This window comes from Rhipicephalus microplus, chromosome 7, assembly GCF_043290135.1.
Source record: "Rhipicephalus microplus isolate Deutch F79 chromosome 7, USDA_Rmic, whole genome shotgun sequence".
Taxonomy (NCBI): domain Eukaryota; kingdom Metazoa; phylum Arthropoda; class Arachnida; order Ixodida; family Ixodidae; genus Rhipicephalus; species Rhipicephalus microplus.
Genome location: NC_134706.1, coordinates 132960013 through 132987984, shown reverse-complemented (window position 1 = coordinate 132987984; position 27972 = coordinate 132960013). Strand labels below are relative to the sequence as shown.

General features: G+C 43.8%; 1 protein-coding gene and 1 long non-coding RNA gene across 2 annotated transcripts; both read right to left on the bottom strand.

Annotated features, from left to right (window-relative positions):
- Window positions 1–51: 51 nt before the first annotated feature.
- Window positions 52–27572, bottom strand: LOC142767080 (uncharacterized). Its single transcript, XM_075868303.1, has 4 exons — window positions 27386–27572; window positions 17429–17624; window positions 2224–2447; window positions 52–636 (listed from the first exon to the last, which is right to left on the bottom strand). Exons 2-4 carry the CDS (start codon window positions 17573–17575, stop codon window positions 216–218), a joined length of 792 nt encoding a protein of 263 aa, XP_075724418.1. The 5' UTR covers window positions 17576–17624; window positions 27386–27572; the 3' UTR covers window positions 52–215.
- On the bottom strand, window positions 7802–15535 carry LOC142767633 (uncharacterized). Its single transcript, XR_012885058.1, has 2 exons — window positions 15316–15535; window positions 7802–13082 (listed from the first exon to the last, which is right to left on the bottom strand). It is a non-coding gene; the product is annotated as an uncharacterized LOC142767633 (long non-coding RNA).
- Window positions 27573–27972: the final 400 nt, after the last annotated feature.

The window sequence follows — 27972 nt, the reverse complement described above, 5'->3', positions numbered from 1 at the left end:
CAACGCGGAGAACGTTTATAAACTACCTGATTAAAGTGACCGTGCTGAGGAACAACATCAATAATTTATATTCACAAATTGCCTATAATATGGCAACTCTCTCGAACTAAAGCTCAGTTTTGACAACAGCAACTGAACTGCACCGAGTGGCCTTCCACAGTCAGGTATCAATATCACAAAGAAACTTTAGAGAAAAGGTGTACCCTGAGAGAATTTCAATTCACAACGTAGAATGGTTTCGAACTTTCGTTGCGCATCTGCGTAAGGTCTATGCCACGATCCTTCATGGCGGCAAGTTCGGCAACACTGAGCACGGGAGCCTCCGGACCCACGAAGTCTGATGTGCCGAAAATAACGGAACGGGCCATCTCTCCCATGGCGGTGTCATAGTCCCTGAGCGTCGTCTCATTAAGTTCCACATTATTCAGGGGGTCTTCCGGCACTATATAGCGGTGGTTGAATATAGTGTGCAGAGCGTAAGCGTTGCGCCAGTCGGGGAAATAGTGGGGCCGATAGATGCCAAAAGGGTGTGTATGGAGGCCGTGGTCTACGTGGTGGAACATGTGAGGTCGCTTGACAACAAATCTTTCGGTGGGCACAACTGCAGAATTGTAGTCCCACAGCGACCCATTGAACCTGCATGCGTTAGCGGCAGTGCAAAGAAACTTCGGTAAGTGTACCTGGAAACCACTACATTGAGGTATGTACAGACACAGTTATTCAGAATAATTATTGTCACGCCAGTTCATTTGTTCTTCGTAATTGGTGAGCTATGAGGTTCGCCGTTCACCACAGCAAAAACAAAAATTGCACAAACGTTAGTATATACCAAACATGTCCACGGACCAGTATATCGGAACGTAATTTTAACCATCTTCAAGTTCGTTCAGCCCATTTCTAGACTTCATTAACCACAGAGTTCATATAACAGACTCTAGAGCAAATGTTGGCCTAGAAAGTTATAACCACTAAAGTGCTGACACTTTCAAACGACGTCATTGTTGCCATTGAAATACTTTACAGAAGCACAAATTATTACTTTTTAAGACACTCAAGTCTTCGCCATATACTTTATAAACAAGCGTGTTCCTTAATTTTTAAACAAGCGGAAATAATGTGATCTTTATATCAACTGCTTTCAGATAACATACAATCGTTGTTTATGCAATGTACTATGCAATCTACTGTAAGAGAAAAGAAGCAATTCAAATTTTTGTTACTACAGGACGCCACCAACATCTTAACGTATCAATGTTTGAAAGCAAGCACGTAGCTGAGCTGCCGATTGCGTCGGCTTCCTCGCGTGTCAAGTCAATCGTGCTGTCTCATTGTCCCTGTTTTTTGTTGCCAAGAGGCAGCAAGTCAACTTTGTGTGAGTATTTAAATGCGATGAAACAGAGGGCCATGACAGATAAAAATGCCAGAGGTGATTGCAGCATGTACCGGCGATTATTAGTGAGACGACCCAAAAGCTGAGTAGTTTCATCATGATTGATTGATATGTGGGGTTTAACGTTCCAAAACCACCATATGATTATGAGAGACGCCGTAGTGAAGGGCTCAGGAAATTTTGACCACCTGGGGTTCCTTAACGTGCGCCAAAATCTGAACACACGGGCCTACAACATTTCCACCTCCATCGGAAATGCAGCCGCCGCAGCCGGGATTTGATCCCGCGACCTGCGGGTCAGCAGCCGAGTACCTTAGCCACTAGACCACCGCGGCGGGGAGAGTTGTTTCATCATGGCGACCCTCATGTAGTTATGGGCTGTGATACATGAGCCAATATGGAAGGTTCAAGTCCAGCCCGCCTCGAGTCCGCCTCCTCAAAGCCGGGATCGGCACTGAGCACAGAACCGGTGAAGCAACCGAGCCCGGGCCTTTGTTTCCGAATAAACCAAAGCCAGTGCAGTGCTCTTGTCGAAATTGCAATGAGGCATGTTGCAGTGCGTGTTGAAATACACTTGAATATAGTTCGTCGTAAAAAGGGACACCACACAAATTACGTAATACGTCACGACACCTATGCAGACGTTATTCCTTAGGGTACCCTTTATGTTATCCTACACAGTGCAGATGCATTCGCTGAGTAATAAAGGCGGCAAATTCCACAACTGACGTTGGCCAAAACTTTTTTTCTCTCCTTTCTCGAGGTTTCGCGTTGTACACTGATCATCGCGTGAATTAATCACTTGACAAGCACGAAATCAGAGTGCCACTTACTCGCGGTACGTGTCCATAAACAGACGGAGGATGCGGGAGTTCTTGTGCGAGATCATAATCATGTTGCCGAAAGTGTATCCCTGTGGGCAGGCCACAGTCGCCTCGTAGCGCAGAAACCGACGGAGGGACTGCACCACGAACACGTCCGCGTCGAGGTAGATTCCCCCATGGCGCAGCAGGGCATGTACTCGTACAACGTCCGTTGAATGATGGGGATTCCCCTCCTTAATGACATAACCAGATGCATTCAGCAAAAGACGTCACTAGGCCATGCCGTTCGAGAGTACATCGTTTTACTGATGACGCCATTCGCGGAAACATGGTTAGATTATTTAACGAATGTACAGTGCTCCGTTACGACGTCTAAATAAAGAGCTGACTACTTACACCCTTTCTTGGCGTGATGTGATCTCCAGGAATCCGAATCACGCATCAGCAGCAACATGGAATGATTTTTCTAGCTCAATAAATCTAAAGACTTTCATTTCCCGCTGGCTGACAAACATTAGGTCAATGGTGTTTTCTTCACCTGCAGTAGCGCATTTTAATGAGATCTGCCACGGTGGCTTAAAAGACATAAACAGCACTTCTGCCATTTGAAGAGATCTTTGTACCTTAAATAGACACGACTAATAGATGGTTAAAGCAAGTACGAAATGGTGCAACTGAACTTGACTAGGCATTTGCCGCTCAGAGATTACGTGTCGCAGTTTGTGCCACTCGTAATGAAAAAAAAATAAATGAAACACACAAACGGGTTCGGAATCCCAAGAAAAGGCTGAGACCAACTGGTTCCACAAACAACTGGTTCCATAAACAGGTGCGCACACAGATGGTAACTAGATCACCTTAGCACTGCTAAAGCATGGCTGTTTTGTCGCTTCGAAATGTGTGGCAGAGAGGTCAAATGCATCAAGCCAAAGAGGTCAGATGATAGATCACAGTCTTCACACGACTCGAAGCTTTTACAACTTTTCACTGGACCGTATTTCCAGTTTTAGCTCACGGGAAACGCTCATTTTTTGCTCCCAAAGACGCCGGTCGCGACACCGCAATCCGAATTCCCGTGACACGAGCTTCCCAGCGCCCATGAAAATCTGGTGGTCATCTGAACGATAGCGAAACGCCCACATCCAGTGCCGGTTGCCCACAGGAAGGCCTAGGGCCCTTGCATTTTGTTGTTCTTTACGTCCGCTTTCCTTTGTGTCTCGACCACTCGAAGGATATCCACACAGGATTTCAGGTGGACGTAACAATTAGGACACCAATGGGACATCAACGAGACACCCCAACGTAACCTAACCTAACCTAACAATTCTCAACGATACATTTAGAAACAGCTACAAATGTTTATACACGTTGTGATCTAATGGAAGGCCCGATAATGGACATTTTCAGAAATTAAGAGTTGCGCCTCAATTGTACTTGCATAAAGTTTACTTCTAATTTTCACACCAACATCGCCCGATCTGCCAAAACACTTCATAACGTAGAGATCGATACATTGTTTAGACACTATAGTGCCAGAGTTGAATGAACACTTCAATGATTCTTCAGATGTTGTGTCGGGAAACGCCGAAATGCCAAAATGGGACGGCAAAGGAGCCGCTGATCGTGGTTTTTCTAACATTCGGCACAGCTAACCCTGCTCCCCCCCCCCCCAAAAAAAAAAAACAGCAGTTCCGGGTACAGAGACAGCCGATGAACAAAGCTCCTTGGAAGTGGAGCTTGAAGCAATGTGTACGTTTTGAAACAGTTTATTAAACACAATTTAATCGAAACTCTCTGCTTTTCGCTCCATCTTGAAGAAGACTTGCTTTATGCTTCTACACGGTACCTTAAAGGACATATTTGGAGTTTTCGGTACGCCTGCGTCGCTAACGCCTTTGTTTTTGCGCGCGCAATTCTGCATTAGCTTGGTGGCACCGGCAATTAATACGGCTGCTCTTGCACGTAGGTCTGGATCCTGTCTTTTCGTAGAAGTTGCAGCTGAGCTCCTCAAGCTTTAACCACAAAATCCTGTTGCCGGCCTCGTCTTGGTGCCGCTGCTCTGGCTCTGCATTCTGTATCCTTGTCAAGAGACTTGTCTATTCATCATCTTCACGTAAACGTTTTACAAAACGACTATCAATGTTCTCTGAGCAGCTCTAACAAATCACAAGCAGGTTCCTATTTTCATATATAGTCATACGTAGCTATTGATGAGTGTTGTTGTTGTTTTTAACGCTAAGTGTTTGCAGTGCCACACCCTTTGTTTTCGCACAGGGCGTGCACATTTGGTGCTGTGTGCCCACAAAGCGTGGAGGCATAAGCAGCGCGGAGGAGCTAACTGGTGCACACGCCAGCACGCATCAGCTTCCGTGTTAGGCGGTGCCGAGACAAGTTGAAACTTTTCCTCCCCCATAGCGGTGTGCGGTGGCTCGATTGGAAGACTGGCGGTGATAGTTTGGCGTGTAGTTTTGCGCATTCAGCCTCTCTGCACAGACTGCTGGTTGTTATTTGACGTCAAGTAACTGCGCCCCTTTTGTTTGTCGCATTTATTGTATCGATGTTTCGTGGATGAAGTTATACTGGGTATTTTTTCACGATGGTTCATTTTGAAAATGGCCGCATCTCCTCGCCACATTCGTTGCCAACTGAAAGCAGTAACAACGTCGCACGTTGGGATGACGTAGTTTTTTCAGTAATTGACAATAATTCTGCGCCTAGGTGTTCGTCATTTCTACTGAAACATATTTGAATTATAGTTAAAACTGTAAATATGACATCTGCTTGCTTGCGGTAGATGATTGATCGATGACGGTACTGGGGAGCAAACGCCCGCGTCGATGGTAAGCCACATCGATTCGACCTATTCTGGGTATTCTTGTTTTGCGGGTTACAGCTCGTGTGTTGGAGTGTGCGTGCAAGAGAGAAGCTGGCAGTTTTGTATGCAAGCATAGCTGCATTTATGCCGGCCTGTTTTATGTAGATGGCCTGCATTTATGCCGGCCATTTATGCCGGCCTGCATTCATACAGGCACCTCGTCTGCGAGTGCAGTTGCGATTGTTTGGTATTGATATATCCATGACAGTATGTTATCACATCTGCAATTGCAAGTATGTCTCACTTGTTTTAGATCGTATGTACCCTACTTGCTTTTTCTCGTATACAACCTTTCTTTATTTCTGTTTGTGCAACATAAGTACCTCACACGAGGCCTTGCCTGCTAGCTTATTTAAGCTTACGTGGTGCCAGTGTAGTTTCTTTTACCGGAGTAGGAGTGCATCATGGGATCGTCATTGCTGATGAAATTCCACCTCAAGTCTTTATTGTTTTTCGATGTCATTTGCAATATAACAAGTAACTATGAAGTGCTGTACCCCATATACTATCTATCACTTCTATCACTTCCTCTGCCCTATGCCTTACTTACAGCATACTATGTAGTCTGAAAAAACAGAGAAGGTCAAAATACAGAAGCGTCCAACCTGGCAGGTATTAAGGCAAGAGGGAATGCAGGAGTGTAGGCAGAATACTTTTTTGTGTTTGTGGGAGGGGGGGTGGAAGCATGCACATTTTTGTTCCAAAAAACAGGATTATGGGCAAGCTAATGATATTTCATGCTATGTATTGGACGCAAAAAATTGGAGGAGAGGGAGCACAGGCCAGGTGTGCCCAATCTCTGGCTGTGTCTGTGTAGCGATATCCTCATTAAGGTCAGGATCTTGGTTGCGAGCTATAATAGAACTCTCGCTCTTGTCACGCGCAGAAATTCGAGGCTCGCGTAAACGTCCCTGTCCTAATGTGTACGCGGCACGCTCTACAAATCGCGTATGGTGTGGAGGAGCGTTATATTAGAGTTTAGTTGCCACGCACTGCAAGCGGCCAACGTGCCCACGGTATCGCGTTTCTTTGTACTTACCACCGCACCCGTGGAGAATTCAAAGGAACACAATAGATCACGTATGAAAGCCGCTACGCGCCATATCACAAAAACTCTTGTGAAGGCTCATCAGACAATGCATGGCCGGTGAACATATGGTAATATTTTGACTATATTCTAACGCATGTCCAGTGCACGCACTGAAAGACTAACTGCATGTCCATCCTGCGTTCGTTAGAATGTATAGTACCGTTCACAGTTAAAGGGAACGATACAGTGAGCACTGCTGGTATTACCGGCCCTCTCAGAGCAAGTTAATGAAGAAACAATGTTCGTGCATGGCAATCAATAGTCTGTCAAAGGAAGTCAAAGCTGGGAATCTGCGGTAGTCTTATACAAGGACAAGCCACTGTGCTTTTGCTGGAAAGAGAAATCTAAGCGTACAGTGCACGCAAGTGTTCCATTTACCAGTGGACCTGTCTTTACGGCTTTTGGCATCCAGTCATCCAGAGTGCGTTTGATGGCTGGCCGATGCTGTTGCGCATCAGAGTGCTGCGACCGACCGTACACAGTAAATTTTTTACACCCTTAAGGGTGTAAACTGGCTTGTCGCCAGAGGAACACCCTATGGGTGTTTTCAGATACACCCTACTTAGAAGGGTGTTGAACACCCTAACATTTTGCTGAACACCCTTCGTGTAGGGTGTTCAGCTAACACCCTTTAAGAGGGTGTTGAAAGGGTGTGCGACCTTCGAGTAACGCGTTATTCAAAGGTCGCAGGTTCGGTTCCTGTCCGTGGCAAGTTATCTTTTCACCCACATTTCTTCACATTTAAATTACAATTCGGTCTAATAACTTCCCTTATACTTTCCTTGGCAATATTGTCTGTTTGATCTCATATATATATATATATATATATATATATATATATATATTAATGAGATCTAACAGACAGTAATGCCAAGGAATGTACAGGGGAAGTTATTAGAACCTATAGAATGTAAATAAGAAGAAAGAATAAAGAAAAGTGGATGAAAAAATGTGTGTGTGTGTGTGTGTGTGTATAAGCAAGCTTACTGAAATGCAATGATATTTCTCAAAGCCTTCTTTGTAAAGCCGACTATAGAAATTTAGACTGCCTTCTATAGTTATACAATTAAATACAAATATTTAGTGTTAAATAGCATAAACATCTGGGGTATATCAATTGGTGGCTCAGTGAGTCGATACAGCAAAGGTGCTTGGTATGCATACGTTTGTGTAGACACACGAACACATTATATTCAAAAAACATTATTACCCGTAACAGTGCACACTTCCCATGCAGGATGCAGACATATACATATTTCAGCAACTTAATTTGCAGTTACACTTGGTATCGCAAAACGATGCGAGTTCAGCCTCACCTAGTTCATTTCAAACTTTCTGATTATACAAAAATAACAGAGCTGCTCTGGCAGACATCGTTTCCACTTATTGATAAATATCTTTTCCCACTTCCTAAAAGCAGACATATATTGGCGTAAGATAAATGTCAAGTACATGTACCACAACACAGGTTTTCTCTCAACTGAAAGCAAACACAGTTATTATGATATTTCATACATACTACAGTTAGAGCATTTTACCGCCAATATTCGAACAGGTAAGGTCAGTGGCCGAAGAAAAATGATTAACAGATCAGCCCGCACCCCATGAAGCTTCACCACATATTAAAATTGCAAGTTTTATTTTTCAGCATCTTTCTAGGTAATAGAGACAGCATCCATTTCTCAAAAACACACTCTTCACAACAAAACCAAAACGAGGGCCGACAGGTGGAAATGCCTCAGATAGGCTGACCAAAGTTTCGATAGGAGAACCTATCTTCGTCAAAGGTGCCTAGCCTTCTCATCATTGGCATATTAGTTGCAAGGGGGTTAGTAAAGACGTCATCTCCTGGTGGTGGCATGTGTCCCTGTTGGCAATCGTAGCCTGAAAAACAAAACTATAAAGCAGAGGAGTGCAGTCCTTGCTTCATTTCAAGTTGGGTGGTAGTGATTGAGAATGTTCTCAGAGGGTGGATAAAAAAAGAAAAAAAAAGGAAACACCCAAAGTAGGAGCGGTGTGCTGCCAATGGGTGGCCGCTACAGACAAGAAAAAAGCAAAGAGGTTAAAAGTTGGAAGCCAGCAGACTGTCCCCGCGTTTGGCCATCACGAAGGGTTGCTGATTGGCCTATGCCGTTCTCGAACATCTATAAATGGGACTTATAAGAAAGAGGTTACAAAAAGGCGCAAGAGAGAAGCAGGCGGCTACTTTTAAATGCCAAGATTTCAAAGGTAAGCGACACCATATGTGTTTGTAAGACCACGTGTTTATTGGGGAAGGTCATTGGTTAAAATATGCTTTCACTATCCCCATAAGTGTCCCGCTCAACGGAATTGCCTCAAGAATTTGGCGGCATGTTGGCAGAGAAATAGGCAAGTTCGGAATGCAAAAGGAATAAGCAACTACAAGAGAAACACAAAAGAAAAGAAAATGGAAAAAAAAAAGGCGGATTGGTGATAGGCGACAAGCTAGCGTTAACAAACGAGGAAAGGAAAAAGAGACGCAGAGAAATTTGTGGCTTGGCAATGACTTAATGGTGCACGGTAGGAGTGTTTTTTGAAGCGACAAAAGAGGAAAGGAAGCTGTGGTTGAAAGGTTCTGGAAAATAAAAACTTCATAGTTGTGTGTATATAGACACATGTATATCTATAATTAAAGTTTTAAAATTTAGAGTGAATATTATTATTACAATATGTAGGTTAGGAGTGATTCCATGTAATACCAGTTATGTCTATTTGAAGGTTGAACGTTTCTAGTCCCTAAATATGGCCGCAATAATGCAATGGCTTTCAGCGATTCCAAATTACCACGTGCAACATTGATTCCTGATGGGTGTAGGGACATAAATTTGTGTATAAATTATGATTTCATGTATTTATTCTCTCGTGGTGACCGGAAATTATTTTGTAGAACATAAAGCTTTGCTTTTTAGAAAGTGTGGTCCTGTTGGTAGAAGTGACCGGCTACTACTTTCGGTAAATTGTGCTTTGTGTCTGCACGGTGGCCGTTCAGTCTTACGTGAATTGGCGGCCCACTTTCGCCTATATATTGTTTTCTACAGCTGGCACACCCGGAAAAGTATATTAGGTTGTTTATAAATGCAGGTGAAGCTCTATGTGACCTTGTGAATGTAGTCAGATGCTGTGCTTTTTATGTTGGTAGCCGGCTGTATATATTTGCAGGGTGAGCACCTGGGCCGGCCACAGGGATCAGACGTCCTAGTCTAAGTTTGCGTGAACAAGCATGTCTTTAAGTTAGCGTTGCAAATGCCACGTGCCACGCATTTCTAATTCCCGCAAAACTTAAAGCAAACACTAGGACGTCTGGTCCCTGTGGCCGGCCCAGATGCTCCACCTGTAAAAATATATAGCTGGCTAACAACTTAAAAAGCAACAAATTTGACTACATTCACAAGGTCCCATCGATCTTCATCTGCACTTCGAACAACCTAATATACTGTCTTAAGTGCGCCACCTGCAGACAATATATAGGCAAAACTGGGCAGCCAATTCACGTAAGACTGAACGACCACTGTGCAGACACAAAACACAATTTACCAAAAGCAGTAGCCAGTCACTTCAACCAACAGGGCCACAATTTCGACCAAGCATAGCTTTATGTTCTACGAATTTCTGCTCACCATGAGAGAGGAAATACATGGAATGACATTTGATACAGAAATGTAAGCACCTACACCGATCACGAATCAATGTAGCACGTCGCAATTTGGAATCGCTGAAAGCCATAGCATAATTACGACAGCATTTAGAAATGAGAAAGGTTCAACCTTCAAATAGACATAACCGGTATTACATGGAATCGCTCCTAGACTACAAGTGTACTATTGATGTTCTCTCGAAATTTTTTAAATTATAACTATAGATATACATGTGTCTATACACACACAACTACGAAGTTTTTATTTGCCAGAACCTTTCAACCACAGCTTTCTTTCTTCTTTTGTCGCTTCAAAAAACACTACTACCGTGCACCCTTAAGTCATTGCCAAGCCACAAATTTCTCTGCGTCTCTTTTTTCCTTTCCTCGTCTGTTAACACTAGCGTGTCATCTACCTCCAACCCGCCTTTTTTAATTTTTTCCTTTCTTTCTGCCTTTCTCTCGTTCATGCTTATTTCCTTTGCATTCTGAATTTCTCTATTTCTCTGCCAACATGCCGCCAAATTCTTGAGGCAATTCTGTTGAGCGGGCCACCTACGGGGATAGTGAAAGCATATTTTAACCAATGACTTTCCCAATTAAACACATTCTCTTCCGAACACATCTGTTGTCGCTTACCTTTGAAATCTTAGCATTTAAAGGTAGCTGCCTGCTTCTCTCTCGCGCCTTTTCGTAACCGCTTTCTTACGAGTCCCATTCATAGATGTTCGAGAACAGCATAGGCCTTTATCGTCGGCAACCCTTTGTGATGGCCAAACGCGGGGACTGTCTGCTGGCTTCAAACTTTAAAGCTCTTTGCTTTTTTTGCCTCTGTAGCGGCAGCACACCGCTCCTACTTTGCGTGTTTCCTCTTTTTTGCTTCCATTTTTTTCTCTACCCTCCGAGAACATTGTGAATTGCTACCAGTCAACTTGAAATGAAGTGAGGACTGCACTTGTTTGCTTTCTAGTTTTTTTTTTCTTTTCCGGCAGCAATTGCCAACAAATACACGCACCACCACCAGGAGATGACATCTCTACTAACCCCCTTAAAGCTAACATGCCAAGGATAAGAAGAAACGGCACTTTTGACGAACATAAGTCCTCCTATCGAAACATCAGCCAGCCTATCTGAGGAACTTCCACTGTTCACCCAGACTATCCCACTCTTCACAAGTTTCTTCTGATCCTAAGGCAGTTTTCAAGGCATTCGAAACACTATGGGCTGTTTATATAAGCTCTGCACACACAAGTTAGCCATCTGATGTACAATATGCAAAGTATAACAAAGTGACTTGTTGGGCTTTACACTCTTACAGAGTATAAAAGAAGGAAAATTCGTAACTTCATATCTAACTCAGAATACATGCAACAATCATAACCTGTTACAAAAAATTAGGAATGTAATAAGCACCAGCACAGACTTCGCAGAGCTGCTCAGAAATGCATCTTGATAAAATAGTTAAATATTGCAGTAAATTACGAATGCAAAAACACAACACCAGTGCACTAGTAGAGATGCCTGGTTGGCACCAAACTGCTGTACTTAAGATGCATCATGGAAGCAAGACCACAGCCCACAACTAATATACGCTTCAAGTAACCCTTGACTGCTAAACTGAAGGCCACAAAATCAAACCATGGCTGTGGTGGCTGCAATTTCGATTAAGGAGGAAATGCATGACACGTGTCTGCTTAGACGTGGATGGATTTAAAGAACCCCAGGTGGTCAAAATATCTGAAACCCTCTACTCAAGTGTCCCTGATAATTATATCATGGTTTTAACACGTTAACCTCGGTAAATATTATTCTCATTAGACTTGACATGAAATAAAGCAAGCAGATATTACTATGTAGTTGAAAAAATTCACCATTCAACCCTCCGATCCAAGGACTCACGTTACAATATTCTAGTATGCCTTCTATCAGTTATCATTAACAATGTTAAACATGAGTATGTATCACTGTAAAATATCCGACATGGTTTGGTATTGGCAAAGTTAGGTACTATGAAGTATGACAGTGGGAAAACACTTGATTGTACTTATGAATTGAACTTCCCAAAGGCAATGAAATAACTACAGTGACAAAAATATATTAAAATAGAATATTCAGTGAAGGTTACACTGAAGATAAAATCATTAATGTGCTACTTTTTATCACAACACAAAAAGTGTTTCTAAATGGCCAATTGCACATAAGGCATCAATTAACATGACATGCAAGTATGGCGAGCAACACACTAAGTAGATCTTGGAAAAAACAAAATATCCAATAAAGAGCTCAGTAAGCAGCACTGACACATTCTTAAATGCACTGCCTAGTTACATTGAATTTTAGCCTTAGGAACAGAAAAACACCTTGGCAGATTGTGTCCAGGGGGACACAAAGTAATAAAATAATGCTGCCATCTGGCCTATTAACCAAAAATATTGAAATTTTAGTAACGCAAATAAGCAGGTATGTTTGCATTAAAAAGTTGGAGGCAGTCGTGTTTCTACACAGTCCCACTTGGAAAACTTTTTTGATTATGTTTATGCTCCTAGATATCCCGTTTGAAAGTTTAATTTTGCTTTTCATGATTACGCATGCAAGGCAGTGAGGTTTAGCAAAATATCACTCCATAGCGGAACGAGCAGTCAGTTCTTGCTATCGCCAGCGAATAGCAAGAGTAACCATTTTAATGTTTGCCCATGCCTTCCACCGACGGTCAGATTAAATGCATGAAATCAGAGTCTGTGCTAGTGCTCACTGTCCTGCACACATAATAATGCAAGCCGCAACTAAATTTCCAGCAGGATATCTGAGCACAGGCATGCTAGAATTCTTACAAGTGACAATATGTAGAAATGTGACTGGCTCAAATATTTAACACATACATGATCTCCTGCTGTGGTCACTATTAAGTTGATTAATAAAACTTAATGGCACCGCTGACAGTGATAATTATTGTCTCACATTGCATCCTCCTCGATACATAGCTATCAGCAGAGGTGGCTTTACATAGATAACTTACAGCGCTGACTTCTCTTTTAAGGAAAAACAAAAGGGTTAACTTTGAACACCCTGAACCTTTGTGCTCCTTGAATACAGCTACCAGGTAGCTCTCTGCAGCTCGCTTTTCAGAAGAAACAGAAGCCATGCGCCACTGATGTGCGCCAGCAGTCAAATTTTCCACGAGCCAGCCTTGGATGATGGGCTAGTCCAGACGTCTCCCACACTCTCTTCCTACGACGAGCATGTATAGACTGCGAGAGAAACAAAAAAACAATTTACTGATGTGTGTGTTAGCGAAGCAGAATTTGGAACTCAATTTAGAATGATCTGGAAAGTTTTGTTTTAAAAAAGTAGGATGTACGAAAACCAGACATGCTACAACAAAAACATCCTCAATGTTTTTGGCAAACATAGCTGCAACCTTACGAAAGAATATGCATTTTTCACATAACAGATCTGTCACAAAATATGCTTGAATAGCGCTCTGGCATAGTGCGTATACATGCCAATTCAATAATAGGGCAGTGCGTACATGACGGTATGCACTTTGATCAAGTATCCATTGGAGGTAACACATAAAGTTATATTACGAATTTTAGTTTGAACACAACTAATGCAACTCTCTTTCGGCTGCCTACATTAGAACGATTATGCCGATAACGAAGAAAATTGGTTTCACTAAATTACTATTGTCAACTGCTAAATTATGGCTGTTAATTTAATGATTCCAGGTGGCTAAAAAGGCAGTGCCCTTCACTCATCCCTAACATACCCCTCATTACAGGCTGTCTAATAAATAATGGGAAAAAATGTGGAAGTGCTAATACAACGCACCCATCTTGAGCTAAATACCATCCCAATAAAGCATGCAAGCTTCTGCAACGATCTCAAGTAACAAGAATACTGGAAGGCATTGGTCACGATTTAGCAATACACAATAAACGTTTGACGAGACTGATTTCTGAAGTTGTGTAATTGCGTCAATGCCAACAGCTTGGAAACATGCAGTCTATATTCATGATTGTCAGATGAACATACTGTCCAATTTTCCATTTTCACAGCAACACGTGCATGCCTTATGTATGCATACTATGATGTATAACATTATTGCAAGTTTTGAGCGTTAAATGATATATTTGTTTCTCCAAACACCACAGATCTCTTTTATAACTGTAGCGCATGCCCATAGAATTTACTGAAGCTTGTCATCTGATGTGAAGACAAAACAACATGCTGACCCTAATTGAAATCATGACGTTTTGGCCCCCACACAAAAGCCCTATTCACAAGTGACAAAGACTGTGCTTTTATTCGAGGCCAATGTGTGGTTTTTCAATGTTTTCATGTGTGTTTCTGACCAGATCGGCATAAGCTTATCATCTGTTATTAAATGCCATTGGAGGTGATGGTCTAAACTGTTCTTACTGTTCGTACAAGTAAAATTGCTTAGCGAAGTTTGAACACAAAGTTTTGGCGAGGCACATACAATATTTAATAAACCACCACAAAATAATGAAATCTAAGCATAGCGAAAACAAGCTGAATAAAATAAAATGTGCTCTACCGCATGAACTACTGATCGAATTAGGGCTCGCACAGTTAAGCTACAGTTATTCGGCCCCAATAAGCCATGAAAATTTTGTTCGGAAATACAGTTCAAGTTTAACGAACGGCTCGAAATTCATGGGTTCCGAACGCATCAGACAACCTATGTTGCGAGTGTATAACGTAACCTCAGATTTGACTAAACGGACTGCATAAACACGTAAGCGTACATACGTGCAAGCCTTGCGAGCCGTATCTAAGACGAGGCAGCATGCTGCACGCGAACTCGAATAACACGGTAGTTCAAAGATGCGTGCCGGCGTGGATGCATACACCGGCATACGTTCGGCTGCCCGCAGCAATTTCTGATAGCAGTTTAAAAAAAGGGCGTACAACATACGAAACTTTTCAAACTGCTTTGGACGTACAACGTATGAAACGTACAACAAATGAACCCGTTGACTTCTGTAGCACACAATATGAACAGGCATGCAAAAAAAAAAAAATAATCCTCGAGTTAAGAGATCCAAACATACGCGCCCTAGGCGTAATCAACGCTTACAGCTAACAAACGCCGTCTTCGCCCAACAATTATTTAACCAAAATATTCGTCCATCGCGAGCAGGGCTCCCTGCCAACACCACTGCCGACAGAGGCGAGCGCCGTCACAACTCGCACAAATCCGCCGCCGAATTCCCACTGCGCAGGCACGCGCCATGTGCTTCACACACCGAAGCATGCTTGAATCGAAAGTAAAAGCTCGCCCACGCTTCACTTCCTACAAAAACGCCTTCATCCTGATGAAATGACACACACAAACAGGTTCGCTACGTTAAAAAAACTTCACTTATCGCCCACATGTAACGAAAAACGTAGCATGGCGTCGTTATCACGCTCTCGGTGTTGACAAACCGCCGACAGCAGGAATGTGGTACGTACCTGGCGAGTGTTCCAAAATGCGACGCCACACGTCCTCGCTTGAGTAGAGTTCATCTTCGTAGTAGGCAGCACCAGCAGAACACAAAACACGAACGCAGCGCGCAAGCACACCTCAAAAAACGAGAAAAAACGATGCAGAACCGACAAGCTGCAGCGCCCGACCAGCGAGCACGCCAAAACAAGTTCGGGGTTACAGCTCCGCAGACGTACAAAGGCGCAATAAAATGCTTATGTAATGCGGTTAAGTATAAAGGGTAAACGGAAATATATATAACATAAAAACAAAGCAGAAAAAATAATTTTATTTTTACAAAAAAACGAAATAAGAAATTAACACGTGACTTTAGCGCGCGAAGTTTGAAACGCTTGCAGGTACAATGCATTTTTAACAAATGAAGAACAGCGGTAATAATCACCTAAAACACTCATGTTCTTGACTTCAAAATGTACTGTGGTTGACGCACACATTTACACAAAAAATTTTATTGCAATGATTGATGGTGCCTATGCATAGGCGTGCCCACCACGGGGGAAGGGGGGCGGGGGCAACCCTTGGTCACTTAGGGGGCAATGTAAATCCCTATAGGTACATAGAGAAATATAGAGGGGGCACTGTAACTCGACGTAAGTTTTTTAACTCGACGGGGTTTCCAGCGCCCCCTGCTGATCACCTCATACACCCCCCCCCCCCCCGAGGGGATGTCAAAGAGAATAGATAGCAAATACAAATTTTACGGCGTGGGTCGCAGGTCCCACAATATATATATATATATATATATATATATATATATATATATATATATATATATATATATATATATATATATATATATATATATATATATATATATATATATATATATATATATGTGTGTGTGTGTGTGTGTGTGTGTGTGTGTGTGTGTGTGTGTGTGTGTGTGTGTGTGTGTGTGTGTGTGTGTAGGGGGGGGGGCGAGAGGCGTGTCTCTTCCTCCTCTCGTACCCTTCTCCCCTTCGCTTCGCAAAGGCGCTGCGTGCACTGACCGTGCCATTCTCTGACCTTTATTTCTTCACCTAAAAAACCACTTCCCGTGCTCCCGCATGGTTGCAGAAGGTAGTGCATTGTTTTCTTTTTGGACCAAGCACGTCTCGTCTTCGATAATCTTGTGAAAACAACTTGCACTCAAACGGCTTTTGACCGAGCAAGGGTTTTTTGTAATAAATTCAAGCTTTTTTTTTCTCAATTGCTTCTACACATGAATATGTGCTGTCCGTAGATCGTGACAGTAGCCCATTCATTTATTCACATATAATGTGGACGATATAAAGCGGCAAAGCATGTCGAATCATACAGTGCGAGAAGTTAGTCTCTTTTACATTTTCTAAATTATTCTTAGTGTTCTGTAAAATTGGTCAATGCCTCAATCATTTCCTTGATTTTTTTCATCCCTGCGACATTGTTATCTTAGGAAAGGCATGCATTCCTTGCGCTATGCGTGGTATTTGATTTGCAAGCATGGATGCAGCTCGATTCTTGCACGTGCACTCCCGCGCCGGTGGTCTGGTGCTTATGGTGCTGAACTGTTGACCCGCAAGTCGCAGGATTGAATCCCGGCCATTCACGGCGGCCACATTTTTAATGGACGAGAAAGAGTGCGAGACCTGTGTAGTTAGACTTAGGTGCACCTTAAGTAACCCCAGGTGGTTTAAATTTTCGGAGCCCTTCGGTACAGCGTCTCTAATGATTATATGACAACTTTGGGACGTTAAACGGAACAATTTTTATTCCAACAATTATAGGTGTACACCCTTCTGTTCTTCAACACCCTCACGAACGGCATAATAACACCCTTTTTCCCGTTACACCCTTCTCTGAGGGTGTACCAGCAAAGAAAAGGGTGTTAAATTCATTCAAAGAGGGTGTAAATCTTGAAAACACCCTTTTTACACCCATAAGGGTGTAAAAAATTTTACTGTGTATAGTATACCATGCGAACATCCAGAGATCTCCAAGGAACGTTTCTAAGTCCAAAAGTGGCATACCAATGGTTCTTCATCGAACTTTCAATGCTCGTTGAGTTTTAACGCGACCCCTCAAGAAACAGCTGTTGCGTGATTTTTATATTGGACTCACCAAGATAGGCCGGCCGAACACCTTTGAGGGGAACACCGCTGACACAAAGGTAAACGGAATTCCTTCGAGCCAACGAGCGTAAGGGCCAGTGAAGTTGCATGGACTGCAGTGGACCATTATCGTCTTCGGTCTGTGGTTTAGGTACATCGAGCGGTAGAATATAACGTCTTCGAATTTCACCTCCTCCAGGTTGTACCTGCAACCACGGCGTAACTATTTTATTTATGGTCAATGCATAATTTCATGCAGCCTTGCCGCTGTTGCAAGTTGCATATGTTAAAAAGCGAGACATTCCCCTGCGTACAAAATTAAACCACTCCGATTTCACCTCTATACGTTTTCGTGCTCCTGTGGTCGTTTCGTTCACTCATGCCAAGAGTTGACATAAGTATTACGAATTTGTATAGTAATAAGTAGAGTAGCAGAGTGTAATGGTTTAGGATATTAATAAGGCGCAGAAAAGATGACAATGTGCGTTACACATAGAAAAGATGACAATGTGCGTTACACATAAATACAAGGTGTCGCTTTGAACAGAAATACATCGTTGCATAATTGGCACAAACTTTGTGGCTCCTGCGTCTAGAAGCCATCATGATCACTGAAGTTGAGCCTCGTGCAATACGCTTTTATAGCGCGTTCGGTTCTAAATGACGCATTAGTAGGGGTAGGTAGGTCAGTACGATAGAGAAGAGGAATGCGTGCAAAGTGAAGCACATAAACCTTTTTGAGGAATGTAGCTTCTAATAAGGCTTGTGGCCCTGACCACGTGACTTTAAAAGCCGCTATTTTGAAGCCTATCCACTCTCTCCTTATTAACGTTCTGTAGCTTCAAAAAGTCTACGTTTACGCAATCACGGCCCGCACAACTCCGGCTGTCTGGATAAGGGGTGACATCTTATGGTGGAATGCGCAACCAGGCAAACAAATATTTGAACAGCTACTAAGCAGTTGAGTGTCTTTATGAAAGATCAGGAGCAATTTTAGTTGGCCTCCGCATGCATCCGAATCACAGCTGCCATTTTTCGACAGCTTGGATCAGAACGTAGGTCGGTCCGTCACAGATAGTGCGGGTTTATTGCGACGGGATCATCATTCTTATGAGCGTCTGCTTTTCGCCACATTTGCGGCTTTCACACTTTGTTCCGGAGGAACCGCAATGATTTTCGCGATTTCCGATTTTTGTAACATAGTAAAACACTGGTCAGTGTTGCGCAGTTTCCACTTCGGAATTGGTATGACTATGGAACCATTCAAAAATTTTGTGATGTCTGGAATGGGGATAGACTAAAGGAATGGAATGGGGATGGACTTAAGCGCCCTTTTCACGGAATGAAATGTGAATCGAACGCTGTCTTCTTCTAAAAAATATAGCACGTTTTCTCTACAAGCTGCTTTGAAACTCCAAACACTAGTAAGCCAGAGCCTCTATTTTAACAAAAGAGTAATTTAAAGATTGCTTGGATTGAATACAAGCGTGGTAAATGTTAAGTGACGCGGCTACTGCAATTCTGTCCTCATCAATGAACTGTGTGGCTTTCAAGTTTGTCTCTCTTGTTTGCGTGCTCGCTGCTCTATACCTTTGGTATTTGTTGTGCACAACCTTGCACTCTAAGCGACCTTTATTACAGCATTTCAAAATCAAGATAGCAAATAAGCAGTTTTTGTGAGGCATTGATTGCCAAACAACTAGTGACCAATTGCCGAACGAATTGTTGTTATAAATATAATGCCTTGAGTCGATATAATTAAAACAAAGATGGGTGGCCTCTTCCAAATTCAAAGAGCGAAGAGTGACCACTGCTGGTTCTGCCTGGGAAAAGAGGCGTTTCAAAGTCTCGAGCTGAGGTGTAGCTGGTCAGCAACTACTCCCACTGCTCCAGGATCAAATCATTTCATTATAATTGCATCTTTTCTTCACTTGATTGTTACGACTCGGCACATACCCGTGTTCGCATCGCCAAGCAAAGAGGGATTGGGGAGAAACGTAGCAACGTACTTTGCTGCAGCCCTAATTGTTACAACTGTAATATCATTGTAAAATTAGCCGTGTAGGCCTGAGTACATGTTTTTTCTTTTGAAGTCCAAGGCCGCAACGCATTCGGTAGGTCTACCTTTAGTTAACCAGATCCAGAGTTAGGCGTAGTGTAAATGTGTGAACGATCTGCCAATGTGTAAAAGTGAAACCGAGGCATAAGCTAGTGCAAAAACAAATGCATCATCACAGCACATACTGAACCAAGGCACAAATTGTCCCCGTGGATGCACTAACACGAAACTGGGGAATATTCTATGCACAGTTTGATTTTTATGATATGAGTGATTTTAGTTCCGGACACACGTAAAAAACATTTGCGACATGGAACAAATAGCACACCTACGTACAGGCGAACGCAATGTTCTCCTCACCTCATCCATGCAAGTGAGGCGCGCTTGACAATGGTGACTACTGATATGGTAACTAGGTGCTGAAAAGCAATGCATCTCAGAGTTCCGTGCTAGATGGAAAGGCACAAGCTACCCGAGTGGTGTACTGTTCCAACTAATACAAGATATAGAGGGTTTTCCTCCTCATTAACCAAATCTAATCTGTTTTTTTTCATATTTACAATCACATCAGACGGCGTAGAAAAATTGCTTAGTCTTCATTCGCTATGTTGTCATCTCAGCATTTATTCATTTAATTTGAAACAATATTAAAACATCACCACTTATTCAAAGATGCCTCCTATGCAACTACTGTAGGTAGCTGGAAAACTGCAACTATGGTATATAAGGAGGTTGTACAGCGCGAGATTTGTCACTAGGCTAACAACCATCAAATTTGGTAATGTGGCTTTTATACTTTTTTTAGTTCCTGAAGCATTTTAAGAAATCAACTATGCTCAAGAAGACGTTCATTCTTGACTAAATAAAGTTATCAAGTTGAAATTTCTAGGTTCAAGAAATGCAGGCATGAAAATTAACAGCCCAGTAATTTTCGGAGTGGGAATGGGCTGTCTTTTCATTCCGAGGATTGATTGACTGATTCATTTGTGGGGTTTCACGTCTCAAAACCACCATATGATTATGAGAGACGCCGTATCGGAAAGCTCCAGAAATTTCGACCACCTGGGGTTCTTTAACGTGCACCCAAATCTGAGCACAAGGGCCTACATCATTTCCACCTCCATCGGAAATTCAACCGCCTCAGCCGGAATTCGGTCCCGCGACCTGCGGGTATTTTCATACCGAGGAGTAAAAGGAATAGAATTGAGGCAAGTTCTAAGTCTTCGGAAAGAAAAAAAGGCACCCATTCAGCAACACTGATACTGACTCTAGAAAAATAGCTGGGCGGTTACGCTATAACCTGGCTGGAGCAACATGTAATACGGAGAGTGTCCAATGCGGGCCATATGTGGTGAACTTGTCGGAGGCGCTGCTGCGGTGGACCCGGGGCCCTGTTCACTGCCTCTCCCATAGCAACACTCCAGACGCTACAATCGCGGCGCCAGCTTCTCCGTCTAAAATTCTTGGACTCACTAATTAACAATAAACTTGGGCTAGACCCATCACATTACGTTACCCCAGTTTCGACCATGCAGGCAAACTCGTCATTCTCATGTCCGATCCTTAACTCCGTATTTTGCGCGGACAGATTTATTTAGGTTTTCCTTTTTTCCGAGAACTGTAACAGAATGGAATAACTTGCCTTCTGATTTCCTCCAAACCTTCGATCTTGATGAACCCAATGTTTAATTTTGTGAATCTTGACCTCCCCCCGCCCCACTCCCAATATTGCTTGATTTTTTTTTGATGTTTCTCTTCTACTCGCTCTTCTCCTACACAGATGTATTTTAGTCAAGCTGTGTTACTCATATACTGATCACGTGCTTTCTTTGTTATGATGTTTTTCTTCTACTCGCTCTCCTCTTACACAGATGTATTTTAGTGAAGCTGTATCACTCATGTACTGATATTGTGTTTGTGTTTGTGCCCCTCCTGCTTGGGCCTTTTTGGCCTGCAGTATTTCACAAATAAATAAATAAATAAACAGCTGTGGGCACATGCGGTTTCTTCGCCCGTAGCAACTAAACCAGGTGGTGCGGGCGGAGTAGCGGTGGTAGCGAAGAGTAAGTGAAGAGGAGAGAGCTCTCTGGGGTGTGAGGGCGCTGACATTGCAGGAGCTCGGCGTAGCTTTCGCGTGTGGAGAGAGGGTAGGTGCAGTGCTTCGCCGCTCCTTTTCTCGCCGTTTACTCTCTCTCCTCCCTTCACGGCACCTCCCATTCGCTCGCTCATACGTAAATACAAGTAGAGTGAAGCGCGTGCCTGGCTTTCAACTATTCGCTGGCTGATGAATGAGTATATAAAGAGTTACGGTACGAGTCCTCATCTCGGTATTACTTTACGCCAATAAAAGTATTAAGCTGTGTAATCTCGACGGAAGAATCGCATTTGCAATCTCTCACGGTACCCTTCGGTGATGTGGGGTCATTTTTTTATTTAGAAGGATCACTGAACGGCAGCACGAAATGTGGGCGTTGTTTCAGGCATTCCCCATATGAAAATAGTTTCAAAACCCTTACAATCAAGTTCAGATATTAGGGGTGAAGCTGCTTAAGCAGTGGGTCAAGTGTCCTCGATTTATGTTGTGTTGTAAGTAGCCACCTCTCGTTTTATCCTTCAAGTGACCGCTGGATGGCGTTACATATATATGATGAATATGAGATGAAAAGATGCGATATTTCAAGGTTCTCGTCAGGTTAGGTTTTGCATGGTTTGGAGATTTTACAAAAAAACTATACAAGTAGTTACATGACATTCAATCGTTTGCGATGTGTGTAAGGGAGCGTCAACAGGAAACTTGGCTCCATTTCCTGAGTTTTCCTAATGAGCTCAATGTGGCGTCCACCACGCTTTCAGGCTGAAGCGTCGTAGTACTGATGACGCCAGCGTGCGTGGTCGCCTCTTTCATGAATATAAGAGATAGATGGTCTGATGGGTAGACCTAGCTGATCTTGTACCACGGGCACATGTACTAAACTGCTGTGAGCTTAGAGGGACGTTTATTCTTGGGTGACTGCTCGTAACACGAGGTAAGGCATACGCGATGTTGCACTATTATCGAATCAATTACGTTGGTGACTATTGTTTTTTTAGGGAAAAGCCTCCCGAAACAAGAAAAGTAAGCGACTTTGCCCCGCGTTTCGAACAGTGGTGGTGGGTGAACGATGCTGTGCGCTGTGTGCTACCTCTTTCATAACCAAGGATCTTTAAGGAAACACATATTGAGTACCAGTGTTTAGTGTGTTCTCGTTATGCCAGCTTTGTGCGCGAATACCGATACGCTTTGTTCAGGTATGTGTTCACAAATCACCATCGTATCCACAAAGTGAATTATGTCAGAGGAGCAGGCTCATAGGTTCACGGAGCGTTTCTTGGAGAGACCATTTCTGCAGGAAGGCTTGTTAACGAGCCGGCGCATGATGTGTATATGGAACGCCTACTTTGTTAGGGTGCCTGACGAAAAGCTCGTGCTCCCAGCAAAGTCGACCTGCCTTAGTTTAAGCAAATGCCGCTCGGTGGCACTCACGACCGACACCAGCATCATGTTTTTTTTTTTTACTTGAGGCCGTTAGGGGCACCTCAGTCGGCATTTATTTGAGATTTGCAACTATACACGACAATTTCGAAGGCTATGCAAAAGGTCGAGTTGTTGCACCGTACGCCATAGAGGGCGCTAGCTACTGGTGCCAATTGAATAAGAAGAAGGAAAAGGTTGTGTCAGCTCGTTCTTTACTCATGTAGCAAGCACATAGTCTAGGAGACAGTAGTACATCGAAAGCAGCGATGTCGGGCACGCTCCGCAGCCTGCACTGCATAGTGTTTGCCTCGTCAATCGGTACATCAAGCACCCGCCCCTTTATGCCAAACTGGCGGCAGCCTTGAGTCAAATGCACAACGCTAACACCTAAAAGAAAGTGTAAACTGAAGGGCTCGTTTCATATGTTAGGCACTCATTGCAGGAGAATAATGCTGAGAACTGAGAGATATAATGCCAGGCAAACTATAGTTGATGTTGTGAGAAGCAATTGTAATGTTAAGGTGAAAAAAAAAAAAACGTGGATGAAAAGGTAACTTGCCACCAGCAAGATCCAGAACTGCGACCTCTCGAATAACGCATTCGAAGCTGCACCTATGAGCTACGGTGACAGTTATCTCTCCATCCACTTTATAGAGTACATAAGGGCATTCAAACGTAGGAGCGTCAGCCAGCGCCACCTGTTTCCTTCGCGATGAGTGAGGTATCCTCTTCTTGCCTTTTTGGCGTTACGTAGTATGTGAACTGAGTACAAGATGGCAGCGGGCCATTGATTCCTCGCATACTACCTCGAGACGTAAAATCTGTCAGAAGTCTGCCTTCACATTAACACAACAATCGATTCTTACAATATCTGACCCACAGGTCGCGGGATCAAATCCCGGCTGCGGTGGCTGCATTTCCGAGGGAGGCGGAAATGTTGTAGGCCCGTGTGCTCAGATTTGGGTGCACGTTGAAGAACCCAAGGTGATCGAAATTTCCGGAGACCTCCAGTACGGCGTCAATCATAATCATATTGTGGTTTTGGGACGTTAAACCCTACATATCTATGTATCTTACAACATCTGCTGCCCCACTGTGGTGATCTTGCGGCTAAGGTACTCGGCGGCTGACCCACAGGTTGCGGGATCGAATTCCGGCTGCGGCGGCAGCATTTCCGATGGAGCCGCCAATGTTGTAGGCCCGTGTGCTCAGATTTGAGTGCACGTTAAAAAAAACCCAGGTGGTCGAAATTTCTGGAGCCCTCCACTATGGCGTCTTTCATAATCACATGGTAGTTTTGGGACGTTGTAGTACACATAATATTTACAATATTTGCTATCTTTCCTAGGCATTATATCTGTTAGCTCTCAATAACGATCCTAATTGAGAGACGCAGAACTATGCCATGTTCTTCAACATGTTTGAGAGCGGGCAGAGAGGTGGTTCGGTAGAATATTGTTACTCCTGCGTAATGCGTATCGTAGGGGCTTTTCACGTGCTGCCATGTCTACGAAGCAACGAAAAGAAAGTGGAGGTAGCGCGAAGAGCCAAACGCATGGGCAATCGAAAACTGATGCCTTGGTTGGCAGCGCGCCACTTAGTGAGCATTGTTTGAATCACCGAAGAGGTGATGGGAGCGTTGACCTTGAGCAGCGTCTAGAGAATCGTTCTGTGGCAACAATAGTGTACACAGAATATACTTTTACAGCGCAAACATAAAACGATCCACAAAGAAAGCGACGACACACACCAGCGCTGACTAACAACTGACTTTATTTCGGGATATGTCAATGCATAAATACCTCCTGGGCAACCTCACCGCACATGCGCCACACATCTCGACAGATAACAGACACTCAGAGGAACAATCAGAGTTGACAAAAGAAATGAAACCGTGTATTACATACGTGATGAAATGAACTGAAACTCAGATGGGAGCAGCGTCAGAGACGTGTCGCTTATACAAAGCTGAGCCCTTTTTCTGATATGATAGGCTTCCAAAGCCAGCAGCGCATGTTCATTGTTACTCCTGCCAAGGATCGACGTCCCTTCAAAACGTGGCTCACAATTGCAGCAAGAATTAATATGAGCCACAAGATGGGCTCCTTTATCTTCGTTCTTGTTAACTTTTTGAGCGTGTTCCCTGAGCCGCTCGTTGATACATCTTCCAGTTTTTCCGACGTAGAACTTGCCACACGAGAGCGGGATGGCATAAACCACGCCGACGGCACACGGGACATAAGTCACACCGTGTCGGATTTTGCAACCTCCTCTGTTCATACCGCAAGTGCGGGAGCACAGCTTGGAAAGCTTGTACGGGGCAGACAGCGCCATAGCGACCCCATGTCTGCCTGCCACTTTCTTGAGCTGATGGGATATCCCATGCATATACGGGACCACCACAGGCCTCGCTTTGTCCTGTACGGCGTCCGCCCGCTTGGCAGTTTTCTTTTTCTGGAAGAGCGTTTCCGCCACTGCAATCAAAAGCGACCTTGGGAACCCCGCAGCCAAAAGTCGGCTGATCTGATTTGCGAAACTATCGTGCATCTTGTGAGTGCATGATTTTCTAAGCACCGCTTCCATGGCCCCCATCGCAATACCTCTTTTCACAATTTTCGAATGCGCCGACTTAAAAGGTAACAAGTCCTTAGTTGCGCGTGGATGATAGGACCAACACACATGACGTTCACAAAACTCGAGCCTTAATTCTAAAAATGTTGGTCCTATCATCCACGCGCAACTAAGGACTTGTTACCTTTTAAGTCGGCGCATTCGAAAATTGTGAAAAGAGGTATTGCGATGGGGGCCATGGAAGCGGCGCTTAGAAAATCATGCACTCACAAGATGCACGATAGTTTCGCAAATCAGATCAGCCGACTTTTGGCTGCGGGGTTCCCAAGGTCGCTTTTGATTGCAGTGGCGGAAACGCTCTTCCAGAAAAAGAAAACTGCCAAGCGGGCGGACGCCGTACAGGACAAAGCGAGGCCTGTGGTGGTCCCGTATATGCATGGGATATCCCATCAGCTCAAGAAAGTGGCAGGCAGACATGGGGTCGCTATGGCGCTGTCTGCCCCGTACAAGCTTTCCAAGCTGTGCTCCCGCACTTGCGGTATGAACAGAGGAGGTTGCAAAATCCGACACGGTGTGACTTATGTCCCGTGTGCCGTCGGCGTGGTTTATGCCATCCCGCTCTCGTGTGGCAAGTTCTACGTCGGAAAAACTGGAAGATGTATCAACGAGCGGCTCAGGGAACACGCTCAAAAAGTTAACAAGAACGAAGATAAAGGAGCCCATCTTGTGGCTCATATTAATTCTTGCTGCAATTGTGAGCCACGTTTTGAAGGGACGTCGATCCTTGGCAGGAGTAACAATGAACATGCGCTGCTGGCTTTGGAAGCCTATCATATCAGAAAAAGGGCTCAGCTTTGTATAAGCGACACGTCTCTGACGCTGCTCCCATCTGAGTTTCAGTTCATTTCATCACGTATGTAATACACGGTTTCATTTCTTTTGTCAACTCTGATTGTTCCTCTGAGTGTCTGTTATCTGTCGAGATGTGTGGCGCATGTGCGGTGAGGTTGCCCAGGAGGTATTTATGCATTGACATATCCCGAAATAAAGTCAGTTGTTAGTCAGCGCTGGTGTGTGTCGTCGCTTTCTTTGTGGATCGTTTTATGTTTGCGCTGTAAAAGTATATTCTATGGCTATGAACCAACTAGGCCCAAAAGAAGTTTTACTTAAATAGTGTACACGTCATTGACTGCCGGACAAGGCGCGAGCATAAAATGCTTACCCAGGAGGTTTTCAAGCCTTCAGTTACCAGAACGGTCAAGTCATGATATAAAGTGGTAATCACCACGACGGAAACGCGCCACTAAGTGTCAACGTGGCTATGTCGACGCCAAATTGTGCTGTAGCTTCAAAATACCAATACATATTGTGCAAGCTCTCATGATAATAATAATAATATTAGCTGGCGTTTAACCTCCCAAAACCACCATATGAAAACGAAAGACGCCGTGGTGGAGGGCTCAAAAAATTTCGACCGCATCGGGTTCTTTAATATTAACCAAAATTTGAGCTCAGAGACTTACAGCGTTTCCGCCTCCATCGAAAATGCAGCCGCCGCTGCCGGGATTTTATACAGCGGCCTGCGTGTCAGCAACTAAGTGCCTTAGTCATTAGAACACCGCGGCAGATCTCTTATATAGTAACAAAATGAGGATTACTTCTATGAAGACAGATCTCACTTTCATGTTATAGTGATCTTTATGAGTGAAGGATCGGTCATGCTTTCTTTATATTTGAGGATAGGCTCTTTTTTGTAAAGATTTATTTTCCCTGAGTTGTATGATTTTTCACTGCTGTTTAATAGTGTCTGCGCATGCACGTACCTTACGAGGTGGAGTATGTCGGGAACGACGTCATAACTGTATCCCGTCAATCCATCGGTATCGTAGAAGCTTCGTGGACGTGCGAGCTTTTGCTTTAGTTTTGCTCTTGCTTCATGCACATTTGTGCGCTGTCTATGTAAGACACTTGTGATGGTTACCAGGAGAATGTTACTCAACGCAAGTAACCACATTATTGTCCTGCAAAAAAGCAAGTTGCAGAATTTATAACAATGCCACAGAGATACCACTGAAATTGGCCGAGCAGCATGACGTTTTTAAAACCATAGCACATCAGCGGCAGCGAGTAAAAGAAAGCGTCAAATCAAGTGCTCGAAAGCATATTTGAGCTGACCATGGAAGCTGAAGATGACTAGCCGCTATTTCTTCGCTTCGTTTTCAATGGGGCACGACACCGTTGAAGGGATGGGACGCTTACCGCTGCTGTATTTTCAGGTTTCGTTCCTCAGCGCTTGGTCGACGTGGCTTCTCGTACGGTGGCCGTGCAGTCTTGGCCATGAAGTTCCGCTCCCGCTTCTAAGCGTGCAGCGATGGTCCGAGCTGGTTCCTTCGGCTACCAGCGGCCCGCG

Bases quoted from the DNA above. Each gene is read 5' to 3' on its own strand.
- LOC142767080 (XM_075868303.1), bottom strand. From the start codon at position 17,575: ATGTACCTAAACCACAGACCGAAGACGATAATGGTCCACTGCAGTCCA. The intron at 2,448-17,428 runs GTGAGTCCAATA...TATGTCATTAAG, and splicing joins TGTTCGGCCGGCCTATCTTG to GAGGGGAATCCCCATCATTC. The intron at 637-2,223 runs GTAAGTGGCACT...TAACGCATGCAG, and splicing joins TTTATGGACACGTACCGCGA to GTTCAATGGGTCGCTGTGGG.